The 23,116-nt window shown below is 36.5% G+C and overlaps 1 protein-coding gene across 2 annotated transcripts in view; it reads right to left on the reverse strand.

Moving 5' to 3' along the window:
• The window catches only part of eml6 (EMAP like 6), a 93,684-nt gene that overhangs the window by 61,107 nt on the left and 9,461 nt on the right, over positions 1-23,116 (reverse strand). For both annotated transcript variants that reach the window (XM_087274087.1, XM_087274088.1), the window contains exons 4-6: positions 5,280-5,439; positions 4,944-5,042; positions 1,511-1,579 (exon numbers count right to left, since the gene is read on the reverse strand). In XM_087274087.1, coding sequence (XP_087130213.1) covers positions 1,511-1,579; positions 4,944-5,042; positions 5,280-5,439 — 328 coding nt within the window. The remainder of the gene's footprint in view (positions 1-1,510; positions 1,580-4,943; positions 5,043-5,279; positions 5,440-23,116) is intronic.

Raw genomic sequence — 23,116 nt, forward strand, 5'->3', positions numbered from 1 at the left:
TAAAAAACTACAGGACACTACAACCATAAAAATGCACAAAAAAAAAAAAAGTATTTTACAAAATAAATAAATCATTGAATAAATTAATGAACTTCTCAAGCTATATATTATTTCTAACATTTATTAATTCATTCATTTGTTCATTCATTTTCATTTTCATTCAAGGGCCCACGCACTTTCCGCTTCCCCCTACCCGCTCTTAACTTTTTACTTTGGTCCACAACACCACTCCAATCTAGACTCTTCACTTTCATTCAAAAAATAATAATTCAGGAAAAAAATTATTTGTAATTGAACAAAAAGTTAAGAATATAGGAAAAAAATTATTAAATTTGGTCAAAAAGTTAAGAATATAAGACAAAATTAATTAAATTTGGTCAAAATATTAATATAGGAAAAAACTAAATTAAATTTGGTAAAAAAAAAAAATTAAAATATAGGAAAAATGAATGAAATTTGGACAAAAAGTTAAGAATATAGGACATAATTAATGAAATTTGGTCAAAATATTAATATAGGAAAAAATTAATGACATTTGGACAAAAGGTTAAGAATATAGAAAAAAATTATGAAATTCTGACAAAAAGTAAAAAAAATATAGGAATAAAATATAAAATTAGGAGAAAAAGTTAAGAATATAAGAAAAAATTGGTTAGAAAGATAAGAATAATGGAAAAAAATTATGAAATTTGGTCAAAAAGATAAGAATAACAGGACAAAATAAATAAAATTTGGTTAAAAAGTTAACAATATAACACAAAATTAATGACCAAAATTAATTTGGTCAAAAAGTTAGGAATATAGAAAAAATATAATGAAATTTGGACAAAAAGTTAGGAATATAGGAAAAAAGAAATATAATTTGGTTAAAAAGATTAGAATGATGGAATAAACTAATGAAATTTGGAAAAAAAATTTTTTTTTAAAAAGATAGGAATATAGGAAAAAAATAAATCAAATTTGGTCAAAAAGATAAGAATACTGGAAAAAGATAATGAAACTTGGTCAAAAGATTATCATATAACACAAAATTTATGGAATTTGGTCAAAAAGTTAGGAATACAGAAAAAAGATAATGAAATTTGGACAGTATAAGTTAACAATATAAGAAAAAATAAATGAAATGAAAGACAAAAATGATGAAATTCGGTCAAAAAGTTAAAAATAATTGAAAAGAACTAATGGAATTTGGTCAAAAACAAAGCAATTTATAAAAATATTCTGCTCATAATTAACATTTCATAACAATAATTCCAATTATTAATTTTCAACCTCTTACTCTCACAATCAAAAAGTAAATTGCATTATTGTCATATTTTTCTCTCTAAGTTTTTCAGTATGTTAATGCATTTTTGAAGTCTACAAAAAAGGCAGAGCATCTGCGATAAAGACAAAAACAACAAAGGAAAGCAGGAATAAATGAGGGCTTGTTTTCCACCGACGCCTCATTTATTTGTTTGCAGGAATCGTCTTGGGTTGAACTGAACTCAGTCTCAGGGGTTCCACTCACTTTAATGTGCTTGACTCCGCAGCTCACCAGCCGGTGTGGCAGAAACGGGTCCCACGAAATATCAAAGATCTGAAAGCACAAACACGTCAGATCCAAACACAACTGGAGGAAATGAGGCACAAACACCTGCTAGGAATCATCATGAAGCCTTTAAATCAGCATTGCTTTCTTCTTCATCCCTGATACTGTCATGTTAAAAAGTGCAAATAACCGGATTCCTTCACTATTATTTTTTTATTGTAATGTGATGTGTGTATGCATAGTAAATGTACAATGTAAAAAATTCATTCATTCATTCATTTTCTTTTCGGCTTAGTCTCTTTATTAATCTGGGGTTGCCACAGAGGAATGAACCACCAACTTATCCAGCATATGTTTTACGCAGTTGCTGACCTCCCAGCTGCAACCCATCACTGGGAAACATCCATACACACTCATTCACAGACACACACACACACTACAGACAATTTAGCTGAGGTGATCGTGCTACCCACTGCACCAACGGGGATGCCCTTAATGTTAATACACAATCTAAAACGAAATACACAATTTTCTGTGTACAAAACTAAAGATTCAAAAAAACAAATAAATACCAAAACATGAAGTATCCTAGGTATGATATGGTCTTAAAAAAACATGCAAGTATGGATAAAAATAATAGTGAGGCTTCTTGTTAAGAAATGATTTATTCCGATGCTTTTAATTATTGTAAATAGTTTATTATTTGATAAAATAAGAGTAGTGCCAAACATAAAGCACATACCATTCAAAACATGGACAATTGTTGACATGCATCCATTATTAAAACGTTCCTAATAAGCTACAGTATGTTTTCAGATTAAAAATATTAGGCTTTGACTAATTTATGAATGCTTAAACTATGCTGTTTTCTTCATAAACTTGCATTTATTGACTTAAATGTTTATACTTTACATGCAAACATGCATATGCACCTGATTATTTGCATGAATTATCTGCAGAGAAACATTTCTTTAACGCATTCGGTTGGTCACTGGTGAAATTACATGAGTTCATTTAGTTTAGTTTAGTTTATTTGTTTACAGGGTCAATGCACATCAATAAACATTACTGTAGAATGTGCCAGAATTAGCCAAGAATGGCTATTTTTCATCTGTAGACCCCTTAAAGAATGTTAAAAAGTCACACCTAAAAGATAAGCACAACATTAAACATTAAATACACTTTCATATAAAAAATACAGTTAAAAAAGTAAAGAAAAAAAAAAAAAGAACAGACTGATGACAGCAGAGGACAAAAAGCCGAAGACAACAGTACAAATGTGTCAAGAATACAGTACTATTGCTGACAATGCTGATTTGTCAATAACCAATTTTTAACATGAGACTGAAAAGACCGAAAAGTGCATGATCTTCTAATTGTTGGTGGGAATATTTCCTAGCAGCTCTCACTGAAAATACAGATTGACTGAATTTACTTAATTACTTAACAGATGACTTGAATTAAATTTTTTTTGAGAGGAATAATGCAATATTAATAATAATAATAAATAATAATAAAAGTTATTTTTAATAAAAGCTATTGCCAAATGCGTTTAATTGAAAATAGTGTGTTAAATTTAAAATCTGTGAAGCTTTTGAGCTGAAGACAAGCCACAGGGAGTCTTCTAAAGTCTGTCATCATTTGTCTGACTGTGTTTGAGATTAGAAAATGCTCCTCTGTGCTGTATTTTACCACAGTATCCCATTCATAATGCTCATAACCAGTCTTTATTCACATGGCTGAGGTGTAGCATCTGTTGCTATGGAAACAGTCTAGCTGCATAAGGCATGTGCTGCATTTTTCACTTGGTTAGGAGTCAAGTCTTTATAGCATCAAGGATGAAAAGCTGAACAGGGCTGCGCAAAACCATTAACCATGCTCACGCTCAATTAAAGTGACAGTGCATTGATAATGACCAAAACACATTGAATGACAGTAAAAAGTAGCAATTTTACCCAATAAATGGGTTAATTTATTTCCTTTATTTAGCCAGGAGATCACATTGAGACAGTACTGTCTCTTCTTCCAGTGAGACCTGGTCAAGATGGCAGGCAGCACATAAAGTTTCATATAAAAATCACAAACAATACCACAAAATTACAAAATCACCATTCTTAAAAACATCAGCTCATAACAAACAATTGCAGGTGTCCTTTAAAATGTTGTATAAAAGATGTTTAAAAGTACTCAGAGTCGGAAGAGTGTTAAGATTGAGCTGATTTTGCAGGTCATTCCAAGCCCTGGGAGCGTGAACGGAAAAAGCACGTTTGCCAAGTTCTGATAATGCCCTTGGAACTATCAGACGAATACATGAACCAGATCTAGTATGTTGATTGTTGGTGTGAAATGTTAATAAATTAAAAATATAGGATGGTAATTTACCTAAAAGAGCTTTTAAAATAAATAAGTACAGATGTAATTTTGTCAAATGGTTTATATATAGTCATTCAAATTAACTTAAAACGATTAAAAACGGCACAAACATTTATTTAGGCCCGAACTACAAAACCAAATGTAAAACAATTTTAGTATCATTTTTGCTTAAGTTGCACACTAGTGTTTCAGGAGAAAGGAAATAGAATATTTACGGGATTTGTAGTCCATAGCGAAGTGTATTGTGGGTAGTGTAGTTCGACACGCATGCTGGATGATGCTAACTCGCTGTGTTCTGTGCAGCTGAGCAGAGGAAGAAAGTTTTAATCGGCTTTGTTTTATGTTCACTCGAGTTATTCCTACCGGGAGCTGTTTGCACTGTGAATCTGACAACACGAAAATAAGTAAAAGAATGGCCTGCATTAATTACTTTTGTCCATCTCATCCTCTGCACGAGCATGAATTAACGAGCTGTTATTCTGCCGCTGAACATCACTGAAGCGGAGGAGGTAACACTAGTTTGATCTGTATAAATATCGTTATAACTATATTGTATAAATATTATTATATATAGGCTTACAGCAACCTGATAATCAAAAAACAAATGACATGATATCACAGGCGATTGTCTTCTGACTGTAGAACTTCTCATATAAGTTAGCTTGAGAAGCATACAGTACTATTTGATCTATAAAATTTGTAAAATAAACATTTGCAGGTTAAAGAAACAGCTTAGGAGGGGCCTTGGTGCAGCTGAAAAGAGTAAACAGTGTATTTGTATATAGAGAGACATGGGTAACTAGATAGAACAGACAGAGACAAAAGTTATGAGGACACCTGCAAGACAATTGGTACATTACACCTTTGACTTTACTCACTGTTCTCTGTCTTGGCCTATCAGAGAGCACTGTGCTGTCTCACCCTATTGGAGAACAGCGCATTCAGCCTCAGCCTATCAGAGAGCAGTGTGCACGGTCCTTACCTATCTGAGAACAGTGTATAATCTCAGCCTATCAGAGAGCAGTGTGTTCAATCTTACCCTATCAGAGTGTCCTGTGGCGGTGGCCAAGACACGTCCTTTCTTCCAGTCCCAAACACACACAGTGTTTTTGGCATCGAGTCCCACTGAAGCCAAACGCTGACAAGACAAAACAAACAGATTGGAATCAAAACCTTACGTCACATAAACCTTTAAATGGAAGTTACCTGGTGGCTGAAAAACACTTGCTGTGCATATAACCCATTAGGAAACACACAAGCAGAATAACTGGCATGGTGATATTTGAAATGCAAGTTGTTGAGACTTATGAATGAGGATGTTGAAAACTGTATAAGGGTGTTTGTGGTGTACGCAGTGATTTAGTGAAACTCTGACCTGTCCGTCGGCATCGAAAGCCAGACAGGCCACACCGTGAGTGTGAACGTCCCTCAGGATGGAGACTGTCGTCAGAGCGTAGGAGTCCCAAACACAGATATACGGATCCTTCCCAACCTGACCGGTGGCCACCTGGATCTTATCCGGATGAAGAGCCAGACTGAGAAAACAAGAGGACAGCACACGCACACACGCACACACACACACACACACACACACACACACACACACACACACACACACACACACACACACACACACACACACACACACACGCGCGCACACACACACACACACACACACACACACACACACACACACACACACACACACACACAGTGAGTTACACTGACAGAAATCTGCAGAGAAGAGAAAATAGTACTGTAAAATTGAGGTAGCAAAGGTTTTATAGTATTTATTATTTATTTATTAATATCTTTGGTTACACTTTACATTCATTCATTCATTTTCCTTTATTTATCAGGACGAATATGAACCACCACCTATTCCACCATATGTTTTATGCAGTCAATGCCTTTCCAGATGCAACCCAGTACTGGGAAATACCCATACACACTCATTCACACACACACTCATACACTACAGCCAATTTTAGTTTATTCAATTCTCCTATAGCGCATCTGTTTGGACTGTGATGGAAACCGGAGCACCTGAAGGAAACCAGGAAACAACACGGGGAGAACATGTAAAAACGCCAACTGACCCAACCGGGACTTGAACCAACAACCTTCTTGCCGTGAGGCGACAGATAACTTACAGATTAGAACAAAATAGCTTACGATAATGCACCAAAATTAGTACACATAACTGTATTAATAAAAAATATTAAACAGAAAATGTAAAATTCAAGAGAAATACAAAAATGTATAAAATTTTATTGAAATTTTTTTTTATTGAAATTTTATTGAAATTTTTATTGAATTTTTTTTTCATTATTTCGAATGAATTTAAATGTAAAATCTTTCCATTTCTGAAAATGTTCGTGACTAAAATATTATTTTGATAAATCGGTTTTGTTCAAATGCACCTATATTTACTGAAAAATTGATAGAAAATGGGGTGAGCACTGTTTATTGCATATTGTTTTATACATATTTAAAATACTTTAGCAATACTGCAACTAAACAGTCATGCTAATAAAGTTGAATAATTAATCTGACGTGGAGTGAAAGAGCTTTACTGATGAAGACAGCAGAGTGTGACGTGTGCTGATGAACAGTTTCTGCTCTGGTGACGAGTGATGTTTCCCTTTATGCTGATGTAATGCATCGCCTCGGGTGCTTTATTGCTTTATTAAAGACAATGGCTGCTGATGTTGTGACTCCAGCAGCAGAGTGTGTGTGTGTGTGTGTGTTTTACATTAAGCGTGATATTTATCAGATCAGTGACAGCAGGAGAGCAGACTTTAATCACAGATCAAACACTGATTGCACACACCTAAAGAGAAAGTGTGTGTGTGTGTGTGAGAGAGAGAGCTATATATATAGGCGACATGGTGGCTCAGGCCCCGTTTACACTAATGCGTTTTAGTTTGAAAACGCATAAGTTTTGCTACGGTTACGCCATCCGTCCACACTACGCCGGAGTTCTCGAGCGCCGAAAACGGAGCGTTTCGAAAACGCTGGAGAGGCCGTTTTCATTCTGAAACGCTGCTGCTCCGTCTCAGTGTGGATGGGGAAAGACGGAGACATCTGAAAACGGAGGCGGGGCTGCAGACATTCACCTCTCTGATAGGGGCTTTTCCTCAATATTAAGTAGCCCACACACAGTTCAGTCCAGCATCCTCTCCGTGTAAGTTCAGACTTCGCAAGTTTGATCAAGGCTGCATCTCTTCTTCTCAGTTTGATATGGAAAACATACCGAGGACACGCGTCAATCTTCACAGGGAACAGTGTACTTTATAACTTTATTATATATACATTACCCTGGCTACGTTATTTCACTTTCTCAACAATAAAATGTAAACTTGATATAAGGAACTGCCTATTTTTATTTTAATATTAACAACTAAACAGACAGCAGAAATGTTGAGGCGTCGTGCTGCATATATGAGCGTCATCTTCACTGTGTGGATATTTATAACAAAACGGAGCCGATAACAACTGCCTCCTTTCAATTTCAGTGAAAATACGAAACATACCCTCTCTTTTGCTGAATATCAGTTTTAATAATCGATAATGGCTATTATAAAAGTATAACATACAATAAGTTTATACATTACAGGAAATAAAGGCAAGCGATCAGTCAATATACAGAATGTAGGCTACGTGCGGTTACATTAATCATTAACTTATCTTTGCGCTCAGCCAAAACACGTTACCTGAGAACAAGTAATAGATTCCAGTGACCAAAGTCAGGGAATATGTCGTTAGATAAAGACAACAAGATGAATGAAATATCACGTTTAATAAATATAGTGAGATTAGATCCAGCGGGAGATGCTTGATGAGAAGTCCGACTAGCAGAGCTCTCATCTGGGTAGATGGGCTCCAGCGATTGCCAAAGAGTGTCTGTGTGGTCACATGATGTGCGTTTTCAGCGTTTTGGTGTGGACGGAGAGCAGTTCAGAAACGCTGAGTAAAACGCGAGTGTGGACACGGATCGTTTTCATTCTAAAACGCCGTTTTAAAACTAAAACGCACTAGTGTAAACGGGGCCTCAGTGTTTAGCACTGTGGCCTCACAGTAAGAAGGTCGCTGGTTTGAGCCTCGGCTGGGTCAGTTGGCATTTCTGTGTGGAGTTTGCATGTTCTCCCCGTGTTGGCGTGGGTTTCCTCCGGCTGCTCCAGTTTCCCCCACAGTCCAAACACATGTGCTATAGGGGAATTGATTAACCAAATAGGGCGTAGTGTGTGTGTGTGTGTGTGTGTGTGTGTGTGTGTTTGTGTGTGTGAATGTGAGAGTGTATTATTGTGTGTATTATCATTGGGTTATATATTTCTATGCTTTAATACATACAGACAAGTGATGCCAATACAGCTTAAATTTAAACATCTGTATTTTAGAGAGAGAGAGAGTGTGTGTGTGTGTGTCTGTGTGAGACCATGCAATGTGTGTAGTGGCTGTGTGTGTGTGTGTGATGATCAGAGTCGCTCTATGTCCACTGGCATGAAACCCGAGCCAGCAGCTGTGTGTGTGCCAACACGATTATGAGCCACACATGTGCTGCCATCACCCCCCTGTGTGTGTGTGTGTGTGTGTGTGTGTGTGTGTGTGTGTGTGTGTGTGTGTGTCACCCGCAGGAAGCAGAAATCACTAATGAGCTCGCTTTAATATCTTAATTGTTTCTCCTAGACTGCAGAGACATCAAATGAGCAAATGCAGATTCTGACTCGAGTCAAAAATGAAATGGAAAATGACCCAGTTCCTGTGTGCAGAGTCACTTCATTCAATCAGTACCTGACACAGAAAATATCAGAGTCTTAACAATCTGGGTTTCGCTCTGACGGCCACTGCATTCGGATTTTTCATATTTATAAGTATGTATTTAATAGTGGTGGGCCGTTATTAGTTTTTCTCATCTTCTTCATTCTTTTATATCACATTTTGTGTTTTTTTACTCATTTTTATTATTTGTTTTTATTTTACTTGCTTCTTTTATTCTTGTTTATGTAAAGCACTTTGAATTGCCACTGTGTATGAAATGTGCTATATAAATAAACTGGTCCCACTTTATATTAAGTGTCCCTAACTACTATGTACTTACATGAAAAAATAAATACAATGTACTTACTGTGTTTATAATGTATTTGAGAACACTTGTGGTGCTTTTGAGTTGGGATAGAGGTTGGGTTATGGACAGGTTTGGTGGCATGGGTAGGTTTAAGGGTGGGTTAAGGTGTAAGGGATGGTCAACAGTGTATTTACAAATGTAATTACAAAAGTTAATTACAGATGTAATTACATACATGTATTTAATCAAGCTTAAGTACACAGTAAATACATGTATTTACACAATAAGTACATTGTAACAAACTATTTACTACTGTGTAAGTACATATTAGTTAAGACCACTTAATATAAAGTGGGACCAATAAACTTGCTTTGCCTAGTGTTACCATGCTACGTTAGCGCGAGACTATTATTGGGCGATAAAAAAAATATCGTCGTTGATCTATTCTTAACGTTGGGTTGGGAGCTGGGTCTATTCCACGCGAGCTATGATGACTTTCACCTTGATATTTTAGCACGGATGTACACCTGACCGGTGATCTGTCTGACAAACTTGTGCCCTTCTGGATCAAATCAGCAGGATGCCCTTCTGGATCTGTCACTTACTCTGAAGACACTACTGACTACGCTTACATGGACATCTGTAGTCTAGTTATTTGCTTTAATTGACAATAATATAATGAAGGTGTTTACGTGAAGTGCTTTCATGTTGGAGTTTCCTGTCATTTTGGCTGACTTTAACTGCAGTTCAGCAGTTTCACTTCCAATCATGAACATTTCATTCATGCCCCCATTCATGCTATTTCATTCATGCTATTAGACGCAAGTAAGGAGTAAGGACTGGTGAGAGTGGTATGGAATTTAATAACGCACGCCAAATGGAGAGAAAAAAAACTTCTGTGTGTGTGGATCTTGTGGGAAAATATGACAGTAATAGATTGATTGCGGTGTTTACTTCAGTAATGTCACTAATATCTGCATACTCCACATGTCTTAATTCCATTTCTGTTTAGTTCACTGATGACTTTAGTCGCAGCTCGGCGCAAGAGCTGTTATGACGTTTTGCAGCACGCTGTTTAAATAGCAAATGCATTTGCGCTCATACTGTAGGTGTTCTGGTCTAAAAAAGGAGGTGTGTTGAGGCGCATTGCTGGTGCGTTGCTATTTTGAGGAACTAAAATACACTGTTCAATAGACCAGGATAAAGCAGGTCTAAAGTCCAGCAAAGAGTGGGTTAGTTGTGCGCCTCGCTTACACACTGCTTAATACACACAGGATGTACAGCAATACGCAAATATCTTTACAAATGAAAAAGAATTAAAATATTAAGGATATATATAGGATATAATAAGAATAGATATAAATATAAATATAAAGGATTAAAATATTACAAAACATATTATTTTCCAGCCTAGATAAATAAATAAAAACTGCCTTTATGCCTTCTTCATCTCAGGAGGCTTTTTCAGTTCATTCATAACAATTTGCTTCTGTATAATGTTATTATTATTAGCAGTATTATTTATTATATCCATATTTATATTTGTTTTATTAAAAACAAGCTTAGATTTGTCCACCTGTCAGGTTTTAGATCATATGGGGCACAGCATGTGTTTTAGGATGTAACTCAGGTTTTTGAGCACACTTCATTATTATTGTTCATTTATTCGTTTGCTGGAAAGTAGAACTGAATTTAGAAATAGTTTTGAAACAAATCTTTGCGCTTATTAAACAAAATGAATTATGTAGACTAATGGATGTCTGTGTGTACAACACGTTTCTTTATCCACGAGAGTGAAAGTAAAGGATGAGGAGGCTCATCTCTCATTCTCGTGCTGCAGATGCTCTGTTTAACTTTTCTCACTAGTGAAGTGTTCAGTTTTTGCACTTACAAAGTCTGTCATGTAAATAGCAAATGCGCCATGGCACGACGCAACTGACTCTTAAAGGGAATAGGAGATGAGACTCTGATTGATTTATTCTCAAAAAACACCTATAACTCATTATGAGAATAAGCTCAACCCTGTTAGACCGTGCGCCACAGCGCAAAGCAGATTTTTCTGTCCTTTCAAGAGTTGACACTTAGCTGATGATTGATAATAAGGCTAGTTTGGCGTGCTGTCCCGGGAGAGAGCCCTAAGCTTATAAGATCCTCGAGCCCTGGGCTCCCTCCTGTTGCAAGGCGAGAGGGGAGTTTGAGCTCAGGTAGATCTCGATGACTCCCTCTCTTGTTTGTTGTAGCTAAGTGTCAGATATGGATGCTGAAAGGTGTACTCAGAGTTTAGCTAAAGTATTTGGATTAATTGTTTAGAGTGCTTGTTTTTGAACTGTGGGAGGAAACCGGAGGACCCGGGGAAAACCCACGCGACCACGGGGAGAACGAGCAAACTCCTCACAGAAATGCCGTCTGGTTTGGAAAGGAATTAAACCAGGGGCATTCTTGCTGTGAGGCAACAGCGCTAATCGCTGGCCACCATGACGCCCGTTTGAAAGGAGGGAAAGTAGGGTTGGGTGGGAGGGTTTCTTAAAGACGAAGATATTGAGATGAGAAAAGTCTGGTTATTTATAGTGAGTTAAGGATCGTCTGATAGGATAATCAGTCGTTAGCTAAAGTTGGAACAGCTGTGAACAATCATAAGCACGTGATCCTCTCGAAATTTGTTTATAAATAAACTTCACTAAAATAGCAAAAGTGGATTCCTTACTGTTTGCTATGAAATGCAAAAACTTTGAAGCTCACAATCTTCAGAACGCAGATAAAACCTTATAATTCCAAGCTGACGATATGTGCAATGTTTACTGCAACATGTGTATTACATTTCATAAATAACTTTGCATTACCATTTTGCATATTACATTTGGAAATGAATTATGCTACTCATATGCTTTCTTATATTGGGGCTGCACAGTATATATATATATATATATATATATATATATATATATATATATATATATATATATATATATATATATATATATATATATATAAATGATCATTATTGTGATAATAGTATATGCAATATTCATATCACAGAGAGGTGCAATCAAATACGTTTTTAATGGATGCACTGAAATGAAAACTATGCAATCGAATACTCTTAATCCCAACATGACATAAACTAATAATGAATATAGCAAAACATCTAATAAATGACTGGAAAAGGGAACAAAAGCAATAATAAAGTAAGCTCTAATCACTAATTTCATTGATTACAAACGAGTTATTAGAGGTATTATGTTTAGAAATGTGGGAAAAAAATATACAAGTGGACGAATATTTCCGGAGGGCTAATAAGAGACACTAAAACAAATCCTTACTGTACATGCAAATCTAAACCCAGAACACTAACAAAGAACTGGTACAGTATAATCACCATAGCAACAACATTGAACACCTATGACAACCAGGAACAATACAACCAAGGCTGAAAGTATAAGATAAGATTGTTAGTAGAGGAATGAGTGATGAAGAGAAAACATCATTCTCTGAGTGAGAGACGGAGGAACACTGACCCTGAACAACACTGACTTCAATACACATCTCTATACAGCTTAATGAATCAATAACACATTCACAGTATTTTGCTGCCAAGGCCATGTTTTCCACTGAAGAGATTAAAGTGGTTTATCAGAAATATCATCAATATTCTGAATTAGCGTTTACTTTAGATTTGTGTGATATTTTATTACTATTTCTATCCAGTTTTCATTTGAAGACATTTTCATTTCAGTTTTAGCACTTTAAGCATTTCAGCTTAAATGTATTACTAGGTTCCACAGGTTTTTGGTAACAAGATACATTCGTTTCCTTAAGTTTACGCATTAACTATCATCAACTTATCATCAACTCACTGGCCACTTTATTAGGTACACCTTACTAGTATCAGGTTGGACCCCCTTTTGGCTTCAGAACTGCCTTAATCCTTCATGGCATAGATTCAACAAGCTACTGGAAAAACTCCTCAGAGATTTTGCTCCATATTAACATGATAGCATCACACAGTTGCTGCAGATTTGTCGGCTGCACATCCATGATGCCAATCTCCCATTCCACCACATCCTAAAGATTCTTTTTTGGATTGAGCTCTGGTGTGGAGGCCATTTGAGAAACATTGTCATATTCAAGAAAACTGAGTCTGAGATGATTCACACTTTATGACATGGTGTGTTATCCTGCAGGAAGTAGTCATCAGAAGATGGAGACACTGTGCTCATAAAGAGATGGACATGGTCAGCAGCAATACTCTGTGGTGTTGACATGATCAGTTGGTACTAATGGACCCAAAGTGTGCCAAGAAAATCTCCCCCACACCATTATACCACCACCACCAGCCTGAACTTCTGATACGAGGCAGGATGGATCCATGCTTTCATGTTGTTGAGGCCAAATTGTGAGCCGAGCATCTGAATGTGTCAGCAGAAATGGAGACTCATCAGAGCAGGCAACGTTTCTCCAATCTTCTATTGTCCAGTTTTGGTGAGTCTGTGTGAATTGTAGCCTCAGTTTCCTGTTCTTAGCTGACAGGAGTGGCACCCGGTGTGGTCTTCTGCTGCTGTAGCCCATCCGCCTCAAGGTTGGACACGTTGTGTGTTCAGAGATGCTCTTCTGCAGACCTTGGTTGTAACGAGTGCTTATTTGAGTTACTTTCAATCAGCTGGAGCCAGTCTGGCCATTCTCCTCTGACCTCTGGCATCAACAAGGCATTTGAGCCCACAGAACTGCCGCTCACTGGATATTTCCTCTTTTTCAGATCATTCCCTCTAAACACTAGAGATGGTTGTGGGTGAAAATCCCAGTAAAATCAGCAGTTTCTGAAATACTCAGAGCAGCCCGTCTGGCACCAACAACCATGCCATGTTCAAAGTCACTTAAATCCCCTTTCTTCCCCATTCCGATGCTCGCTTTGAACTGCAGCAGATCGTCTTGACCGTGTCTACATGCCTAAATGCATTGAGTTGCTGCCATGTGATTGGCTGATTAGAAACTTGCGTTAACGAGCAATTGAACAGGTGTACCTAATAAAGTGGCCAGTGAGTGTACTAGTGTTTCTTCCCATACTGATAAACTTCCGGTGATTGGTTATTGTGACTTTTTTCCATTTTATACGGTTCCTTTTACAGCATGGATGTTGTAGTGTAATTAAAATACAATCAGTTAAATAAAATTTGGCACTCATTTAGTTGCCAAAGCGTAACATAAGAGAGAGGAATCAGGATCAGCAGGCTAGTGCAGAAGCTCTATTGAATTTACTGGGGTAAAATAAATGCTCATATTTTAAAGACATGGCGGGGGAAATGTAATTTAATGCAGTGCTTCTTGTATAATCTGAGACCCACTTTGTACTGTATATCATTTAGCCAGTGGAGATTGCTGATTTTTAAAGAAAACAGAGCTTAAACGCGCTGATTTTGCAATGGTATACAGTTCACTGGAAACGCTTAACCCAGGTTACTGACAAAATTAAAAGTCCTTTAGCATACCTACGCATTTACCCTATTAATAAACATACCAGCTGTATTAACTAATACAATACTTAAAATATATATATTTAGTAATAAATACAATTTTTGCAATAAAATTAGTTATTTAATTTGAGTTAATCACTTTAAGCTCCTACACACCTGGACGCTTTTCGTTTGCGTTTATCGTCAGTGTTTAACATAACTTTTTTCAGCATTCAAACCCAAGCGATTCTCACTGGCGTCAAGCAGAAGAGTCTGCAAAACGTTGACGTTAGATGGCGCTACACAACTTTAAGCTTCCGACACCCGCTTGTAACACAGAAGCAGAGGAAGAGAGGAAGTTCACACGCTTGTTGTTGAAGGCTGTTTCTCAGTATGCGTTCTTCAGCGGTCTTGCGTCCTCGTGTTCTCATGTAACGTCATCATCAGCTGCCAAAGTTCAGTTCCAATAAAGACCTCAAGAACAGAGGATGCGTGAAACTTCCCGGATGAGATCTTGATATCGAGGAAGCACTGATGCAGACTTGAGCATCGAACTCGCTCTGGAAGTCCCAGAAGTCATTGCGACTGGAGGTGGGAAGCGCAGAATTTTATTTAGATTTATTATTAAAGTTCAGAGATTTAACTTATTTTCCTCAGGAGTTTCCCTAAATGAAATGAAAGTAAACATTACTGCGGACATCTTAATAAAGGAATAAACACATTAAGGGTGTTTGTTTGCTAAAATTTGTATTTTGTAGTTTTATTTATATTGTGCAGAGTATATTGATAATGTTTTTATGCAGGGTATATATTTTAAAAAGAGGGGAAAACAACAAATCGTTGTATGGGTGCTTTAATGTTTAAATAATTTACCATTCATAACGTGTGAAGGTCAAGTGACCATCAGGAAGAACGCAGCATCTCGTTTCTCAAAGGACGAGTTCTCTGCCTTCGCGGTCTCCTGAGTTCATTGTGTTGGTGTGCACGATCACAACAGCTATGTTTCCATCCAAAAATGCAAATAAACTTTATGTGCAAAACTGGATAATCGCATAAAAGTTGTGCGAATGAAGCATCGTTTCCATCTAACGAGTCAAAGCAAACAAAATCGACACTTCCTGATTAACTGGCGCCAAATATCCACAGTAAAAACTGCATTTGTTGCAGTAGGAGAAGCTGCATCAATCTTTTCTAAATGAATGCGCCTCAGAAGGTGGTAAGGCGTTTTATAATGACCAAAACAACATTTCAGATGTTTTATAATGTGCTCAGCCTGACGTTTTGTCCATTCACACACATTTTAAGCATCACATGATCTCTTTTAACAAAATCACATGACCTTTTTTAATGCGCATGTTGGAGTTTGTGCGGTAAAAGTGGTTCCATCGCAGTTTATGCGCGTCTTTTCTTATCGAATAAAAAGTTTATCCTACCCAGTTAGGCGCATACGTTTTTTATGCGCATTTTCAAAATTTATGCGCATCATGGCATTTCCATCAACTGGTTTTTTATGCGCATTTGCAAAATGCGCATAAAATAGGTGGATGAAAACATAGCTATTGACCCTGTTTTTAGTCACGAGACGTAAATTGTTGACGCAAAATGCAAGCAAAAAACATCTATGGCTGCACGGGCCTTTAGTTTTGTTTATTTTAGTTTTAGCATGATTTTAATCACCAAAAATATTTTAAACAGGTTTTTAGGAAAAAAGTTAATGCTATTCTGTTTGCTAATGCTAAAATTATGCACATTAAATGTTATAAGAATCATGTAATTAACTATAAAAATTTAAAATAAATTGCTTTGTATGAATTTGGAGGGAAATGTGATTAATTTTAAGCATCATTTCTTCATTTCTTTGATTTGAATTATAGTTTGTCATTGAAACATGTGCAGCGAGTTTTAGCCAATCGGTGTGTGTGTGTGTGTGGATGGTCATATGTGTCAGGTCGCCTGTGGCCATTTAACCGCTGTGAGTCAGTGAACAGCTGAGGGATTGTGGGAAAATCTGCAGTCAAATGAACACCAGTGACTGTAGGCCTGAAGGGGGAAAGCTGAAAGCAAAATCAAGAGCGGAAGACCACCATGCCAGTGTGTGTGTGTGTGTGTGTGTGTATGTGTTATTTTTGTGTGTGCATGAGTGTACAGTACGTGTGTTTATGTGTGCACGTGTCTGTGTCAGTTTTGTATGAATGTATAGTAAGTGTGTTAGTGTGTAAATGTGTTCTAGTGTGTGTGTGTGTTTGCACGTGTCTGTCTATGTAGAGTACTCACATGTGAATGCCTGTGTGTACGCAATGCGTGTGTGTGTGAGTGTTTTGTGTGTATGAGTGTACAGTAAGTGTGTTAGTGCTTACATGCGTTTGATTATGCATGTGTGTGTGAGTGCGTGTCTGTAAATTCTTGTATGCAGGTGTTTGTGTGTGTGTGTGAATGCACGTGTATATGTTTGTGCTTGTTTATGTGTGAGTGTGTGTATATGTGTGTGTCCGCATAACTGAGTTTGTGGATGTATGGGTGTACAGCAAGTGTGTAAATGTATTCTAGTGTGTGTGTGTGTGTAGGTGAGCACATGTCTGTCTATGGAGTACTCACATGTGTGTATGTGAATGCCTGTGTATGTGTATGTATATGTGTATGTGTGTATGCATAACAGTTTTGTGTATGTATGAGTGTAAATGTATCTTAGTATGTGAGTGTGTATCTGTAAATGTGTGTGTGAATGCATGTACAGTATGCATGTATGTCTCTGTGAATGTGTGAGAGTGTGTGTGAATGCATTTGTGTATATATAAATGCATGCATGTATGCATGTGCAAGTGTGTGTGTGTGTGTGTGTTTCTCCGCAGATGTGCTGGAGTCTTTGTGCAGTGAAGTGGCTCATCGTGACGGAGTGTTTGAAAGAGCCTGGAATATTTCCAGCTGCCTGAGAGACACAACCAGCCAAAGCTTTCTGATATCAAGCTGAAGAAAAACATTCAAGAAATAAATAAATAAATAAATAAAAAGATGAATTACAGGAATAACTGACCACAAATCATTTTTAATTATTTTAAACTAATAATTTTTACTTTTTTTTTTAAAACACAGAAATTCAGCATAAATATTTGAATTGTTTTTATTAGAAGCAATTCATTTTATCATTAAATTATTTCAACTTATTGAAATACTGTTTCCAGGGTTTAACATTTAAAATAAATATAGACAAATTGTATGGTCATTATTTAAAACGAAATGAGTAAACTGTTAAGTAAATATAGAAATAAAAACATTTTTTCTATAAAATTGCAACATTTTATTAATTTTATAATATTTTTCTCAGATAATATTAATTTAAAAAATGTAATAATACAGTTAATTTAAAATGTTAATAAACGTTAAGAGAAATTTAATCTCCTTATTGCATATATTTCTTATTTTTGCCCCAAAACTGTTCTTGTTAGGGAACCATTTCATTTTACTTTCAATCTGTATTATAATCAACTATAATGTTTTTCAGTGATGACCATGCTATTTTACATTTCACTGTTCAACATCTGTACATGAACACCATTAGACTGCCCAGAAAACCATAATGCACTGTTTATTTATTTATTTTTGCTTGATAACTCATTGTAATTTATGTAGATTGGTGTAGATTGGAATGGTGAAGAAAGCGTTCCTGCAGGACTCCCAGAGCTCATCAAGACTCTTTAGATTCATCTTCAATGCCTCCTCCTTTATCTTACCCCAGACATGCTCAATAATGTTCATGTCTGGTCACTGGGCTGGCCAATCCTGAAGCAGCTTGACCTTCTTTGCTTTCAGGAGCTGTGATGAAGAGGCTGAAGTATGAGGAGCGCTATCCTGCTGGAGAATTGTCCCTCTCCTGTGGTTTGTAATGTAATGGGCAGCACAAATGTCTTGATACCTCAGGCTGTTGATGTTGCAGATCTCCCCCATACTGAATGTAACCCCAAACCATGATTTCTCCTTCACCAAATTTGACTGATCTCTGTAAGAATCTTGGCTCCATGCGGGTTCCAGTAGGTCTTCTGCAGTATTGGTGATGATTGGGATGCAGATCAACAGATGATTCATCAGAGAAATCCACCTTCTGACACTTTTTCAAATGATCAACTAAAAGTCAAGTTATTATTTGCTGCTCTTACAACTGAGATCCATGACAAGACCTTTGTCAGGTAGTGTTTATATTCAGTCAATCCTGATTAAGCATCTCAAAGCAGTCCATGTCACCATTATTATCATGCCATATATTAATAAAGAGAATTAATCAACACTTTAATTAGTGTCTAAAATACAGCAATTCCCATGGCATCATTCAAATTTCCATTCGCACTCAAAATAAATCTGCTGCTATTAAAAACCAAAGGGGGAAAAAGCAGGGTCTGCTCATCAGAATAATGCAATTATGAACGCATCTCTAACCAGAGCTTTAATGAATCCAGCACTCAGATTGTTTTACTCATAATGAGCTCGGAAAATCATGCGCATCCCAAAACCCTGACGTGACATTTCAGGCTGGAAACACGAACGGGCAAATGAGCGCGAGTTGAGCTCAGGATGGGACGTGTGCAATTGGAGCTTACAGTAAATCCAGTGAGCGTCTGCCCCGGTTAAGAGCTCAAATGTTGAGCTAATCTCACTATGTTTGGGGTCAGATTCACACTGATAGCCCTGACCCCGCACCAAAGTCCCTTTCAAGGAAAGTCGGTTCACTCAGTGGCCATAGCATTTGCGACGCCCTCAGGCAACTCATCTAATGACCAAAGTCCAGTCTAAATGAATGATGGCATCCTGAAATCTTAAAGACTGCTCAATGAACTCTCAACTAAATTATACTTCAGCGATTCCATGCAAATGTCAACCTTCCCATAATTCTTCAGTAAAATGCGTTTAGTGTAGACTTGAATTTCACAGTACTGTACAAATCCTCAAAAATGTCAAAGTTTTCAAACAATTATGTTTAGGAATGCTCCAACAGACTTTCTGAAACGGACAAAAGCGAGAGTAAAGCACGAAAAAAAAAAGAAGCCGGGAAAAAAAAGAGCACATTATTTCTTCAGCAAATGTGAACAAACTGCCATGATTGACTATTATTAGAGCTGCACGATTCTGGCTAAAATGAGAATCGCGATTTATTTGCCTAAAATAAAGATCACGAATTTCTCACGATTCTTGTAGATGTACAATAAAGGTATGGTAAAAACAAACATATGGCAACAACATCGATAATAATATTATGTGTAGGTCTACTGGTTTCTATAAATAATTCTATTCTACTTATAATAATTCTGATGTTGAATTATGATGTTTGAGATATTTGCTTGCAATCTGTCATATTAGACAATTTTATTCACTGGTAAAATCAGACATTTGCCATTATCAGATTATATTCAACAATATATAGTAAGGGTGTCACGATCCTCGAATCAAATCCTCGATTCGATTACATTTTCGATTCTAAAGGCACGATTCAATTCGATATTCGATTATTAATAATTAATTAATTAATAAACTACCTGACCTGCATGGTCTTTGTTTTAACCATAAACAAATCATACAGTAAATGAATAAAGGCAAGATACACACATAATTACCACGTGTCAATCACTTTTTCTGCGGGACTCGTGAATAGGCAGTGATCTGTGTCGTTATAATGGCGTCGGTAAAAAAGACGCACAGCCAACAGGAACCAGCCAACAGTATCTGAGGTGTTCGCTAAAATGACTAAGTACAAGTGAGTGAAAGATTGAAGCAGTCCTCTGCCTGCCTGGACCTGCTGTCTCGAGCGCATGGCTGTGTGTGCGTCTGTGTCTGTGTGGTCACGTGATGTGCATTTTCAGAGGTAGAGAGGAAGGAGGGCTGCTCAGAAATGCTACACGCCACTGTGGATGTCAAATGGTTGTCGTTCTAAAATGCCATTTAAAAACAAAGACAGTGTAAACAGGGTCTGAGTGTGAACTTTTCGCGAGCGGATTTACAACGGGGGCGGGCGGAGGATCGCGATGCCGGTGTTGTCTATCGGACGAACCGTACGTAATACGTACATAGCAGAGCTTGCAAAACTGTGTTTTTTTGTCGACAACACAAACATCGTCAACATAACTCACTGGAAATCCAAAATGCTTACACACCGGCGACTTCATTGAAAGAGGAGAGGGTTTAAGTTCTGTCGACGGGTCTCCTGCTTCTGCAGTTTAACAAGCACTTCACTTTAACAAGCCTGTTTTTTCCCGCTTGGCAAATCGCGTATCAAATCGCAAAATCCAAAAAGCAGCACACCATATAGTGTACATTTTTGACTGCTTTGAATGGATATATTTTTTTTACAGATTTTTCCATATTAAAATATTATGCTGGGTCTTGAGATTGAATTGCTTGCCTAGGTGGGTCCTGGAATAAAAAAGTTTGGGAATCCCTGCTATAAAGCATCTGTTTTGTGAGAAGTGCTTCTCATATGATATGTAAGCGTCACGACCTGTACAGTTTTACTCCAGACATTTTCTCGAGCAAAAATGACGTCGACTAAAACTTTCTGTCATACATCACGCCCACTAAAAGAGTACCCTTGTTAGTGTAAATACAAGCCTGATAAGGTAACCCATACCGACCCGAACCGTACCGTACCAGTCAGTGGTAAAGAGCCATACTTGTGTATGTTAACATATAAATACAAATGATAATAATATGATAAATAATTGCTAAAATTATATAATAGTTTCCTAAAAATTTGGGTGGCGGTTTGATGACCAAGTAAAAATGTGGTTCCCATGGCCAAACCAGTTAAGGGCCACAGCATTAGTGTATAGTGTGTCATTTGGGACACAACAAATGTATTTTCTGGTGTTTTTTTTAAAAGGGCAAAAATATTATTTTGCTTGCACTATTGGCAGATTTTTTCACTCGTTTAAAGGAAAAAATAATTTATTTTGACTTATTATTTCTTAAAACAAGACGATACTTTTTGCTTGTCTAGAAAATACTTTATGATTTACGAATTTTCCAATATCTGGACTAGAAACAAGACAAAAACTAGTAAGAAAGGTATTTTTTGCAGCAAGTGAACATTTGCGTTAGTGACACCCTGAATAATGTTGCATCAAACACCAGCCAAATCAGAGCGCTCTTCATTAAATTTGGCTCCTGACCGCAGTAAAAGCACATTTATACCTCTGCGCCACAGGCATCATGCGTTTCTTCATAGTACTTTTAATAGCAAAGTTCCCCCTCAGGCAGCGAGATGAACTGGGTTAATATACTCACTCTTCAGTCTACCTCTACCATGACCATTGTGTGTGTGTGTGTGTGTGTGTGTGTGTGTGTGTGTGTGTGTGTGTGTGTGTGTGTGTGTTTCTAATATAATACAATTTGGCAAAAGCTGACGACACCAGTTTCCATAAACAAAATATAAATAATTACTGCAATAACACAAACGCTGACTCGAGGTTTCCGTTTGGAGGTGTAAATTCCAGAGAGACCTGCTAAACGAGTGTGATGGGACGCTTGAGACAATTAACACTAATTACTAAATCCATCGGCTACAAGTTCAGACTAAATAAAGACACTTCGGCTTCATATTATTCGTTAAACTTATACTTGTGAATAAGTTTTGTCTTGTCTATTTTCATGCTGGTTCCTGTTTTATAAACCTTGAATCAAGATGGATTTATTGAGAAGGAAATATTATGTTCTTCTTTTCTTTAAAACTAAATAAATAAAAAAATGAAGTGAGTTTATATTTATTACAGCAAAAGTATATCTGTCAGTAGGTCATTTTTCAATATGGTTTATTTTTATGATCTCACTGGCAGATATTTGTTCTTGTTTTAAGCAAAAATTCACTTTATTAATCACGATTTTACAGAGAAATACATTAGAATATAATCTTAATAAGTTTGCATTAAGTGTGTTTTAATTTAGGATGGTTATATGAAATAAAAAAATATTTAAATATTAAGTATAAAAGGATTTTTATGCAACACACACAAAATCTGACTCCAAAAATGCGAGGTGATTTCAACCCGATTCTGGGTGTAATACGGACTAAACCAACTGCTGGGTTATTTTTTTTTAAGTGTATAGGATTCAATTTAACCCAATGTTTGGGTTTTGTTCATATTTTACCTTTTTTGGGTTGAAATAACCCAGCATTTCGTAGAGTACATGTATTTAAGTGAAATTAAGTGACTTTATGTTTGTAACAAACACTATTTGCCTGTGGGGTAAAAACATTATTTAAAGTTTCCTTTGATTCACTAATAGGCAGATAACTTTCTTCTGCTTTAAACTAAATTTAGATTTATTTTTTGGGGTATTTTGGTTTTAGAGTTTTTTAATGTTTGTACTATAGAAAACAAGACAAAAATATGAATTTAAAAAATCCTTTTCCACTTTCATTCACAATTTTTACCCAGCCAATTCAATTTGAATTGTGAATGAAAGTGGAAAAGGATTTTTTAAATTTAGATTTTTGTCTTGGATAATTATAGCAGCCATTTTCCACTTTCATTGCCAATTTTTAACCAGTCAAATCAATTAACTATAAGCAAACAGCATACACTCTAAACAATTGTGTTTTTCTGATACAATATCGGGTCAAATATGGACAAACCCCAAATTAAATGACATTTTAATTCAATTTAAGTTGCATTTTTAGAATACACCTGTTAGGATTTTTCCATATTTGGTAAAATA

The sequence above is a fragment of the Danio rerio genome, chromosome 11, assembly GCF_052040795.2.
Source record: "Danio rerio strain M-AB ecotype USA chromosome 11, GRCz13ab, whole genome shotgun sequence".
Lineage (NCBI taxonomy): Eukaryota > Metazoa > Chordata > Actinopteri > Cypriniformes > Danionidae > Danio > Danio rerio.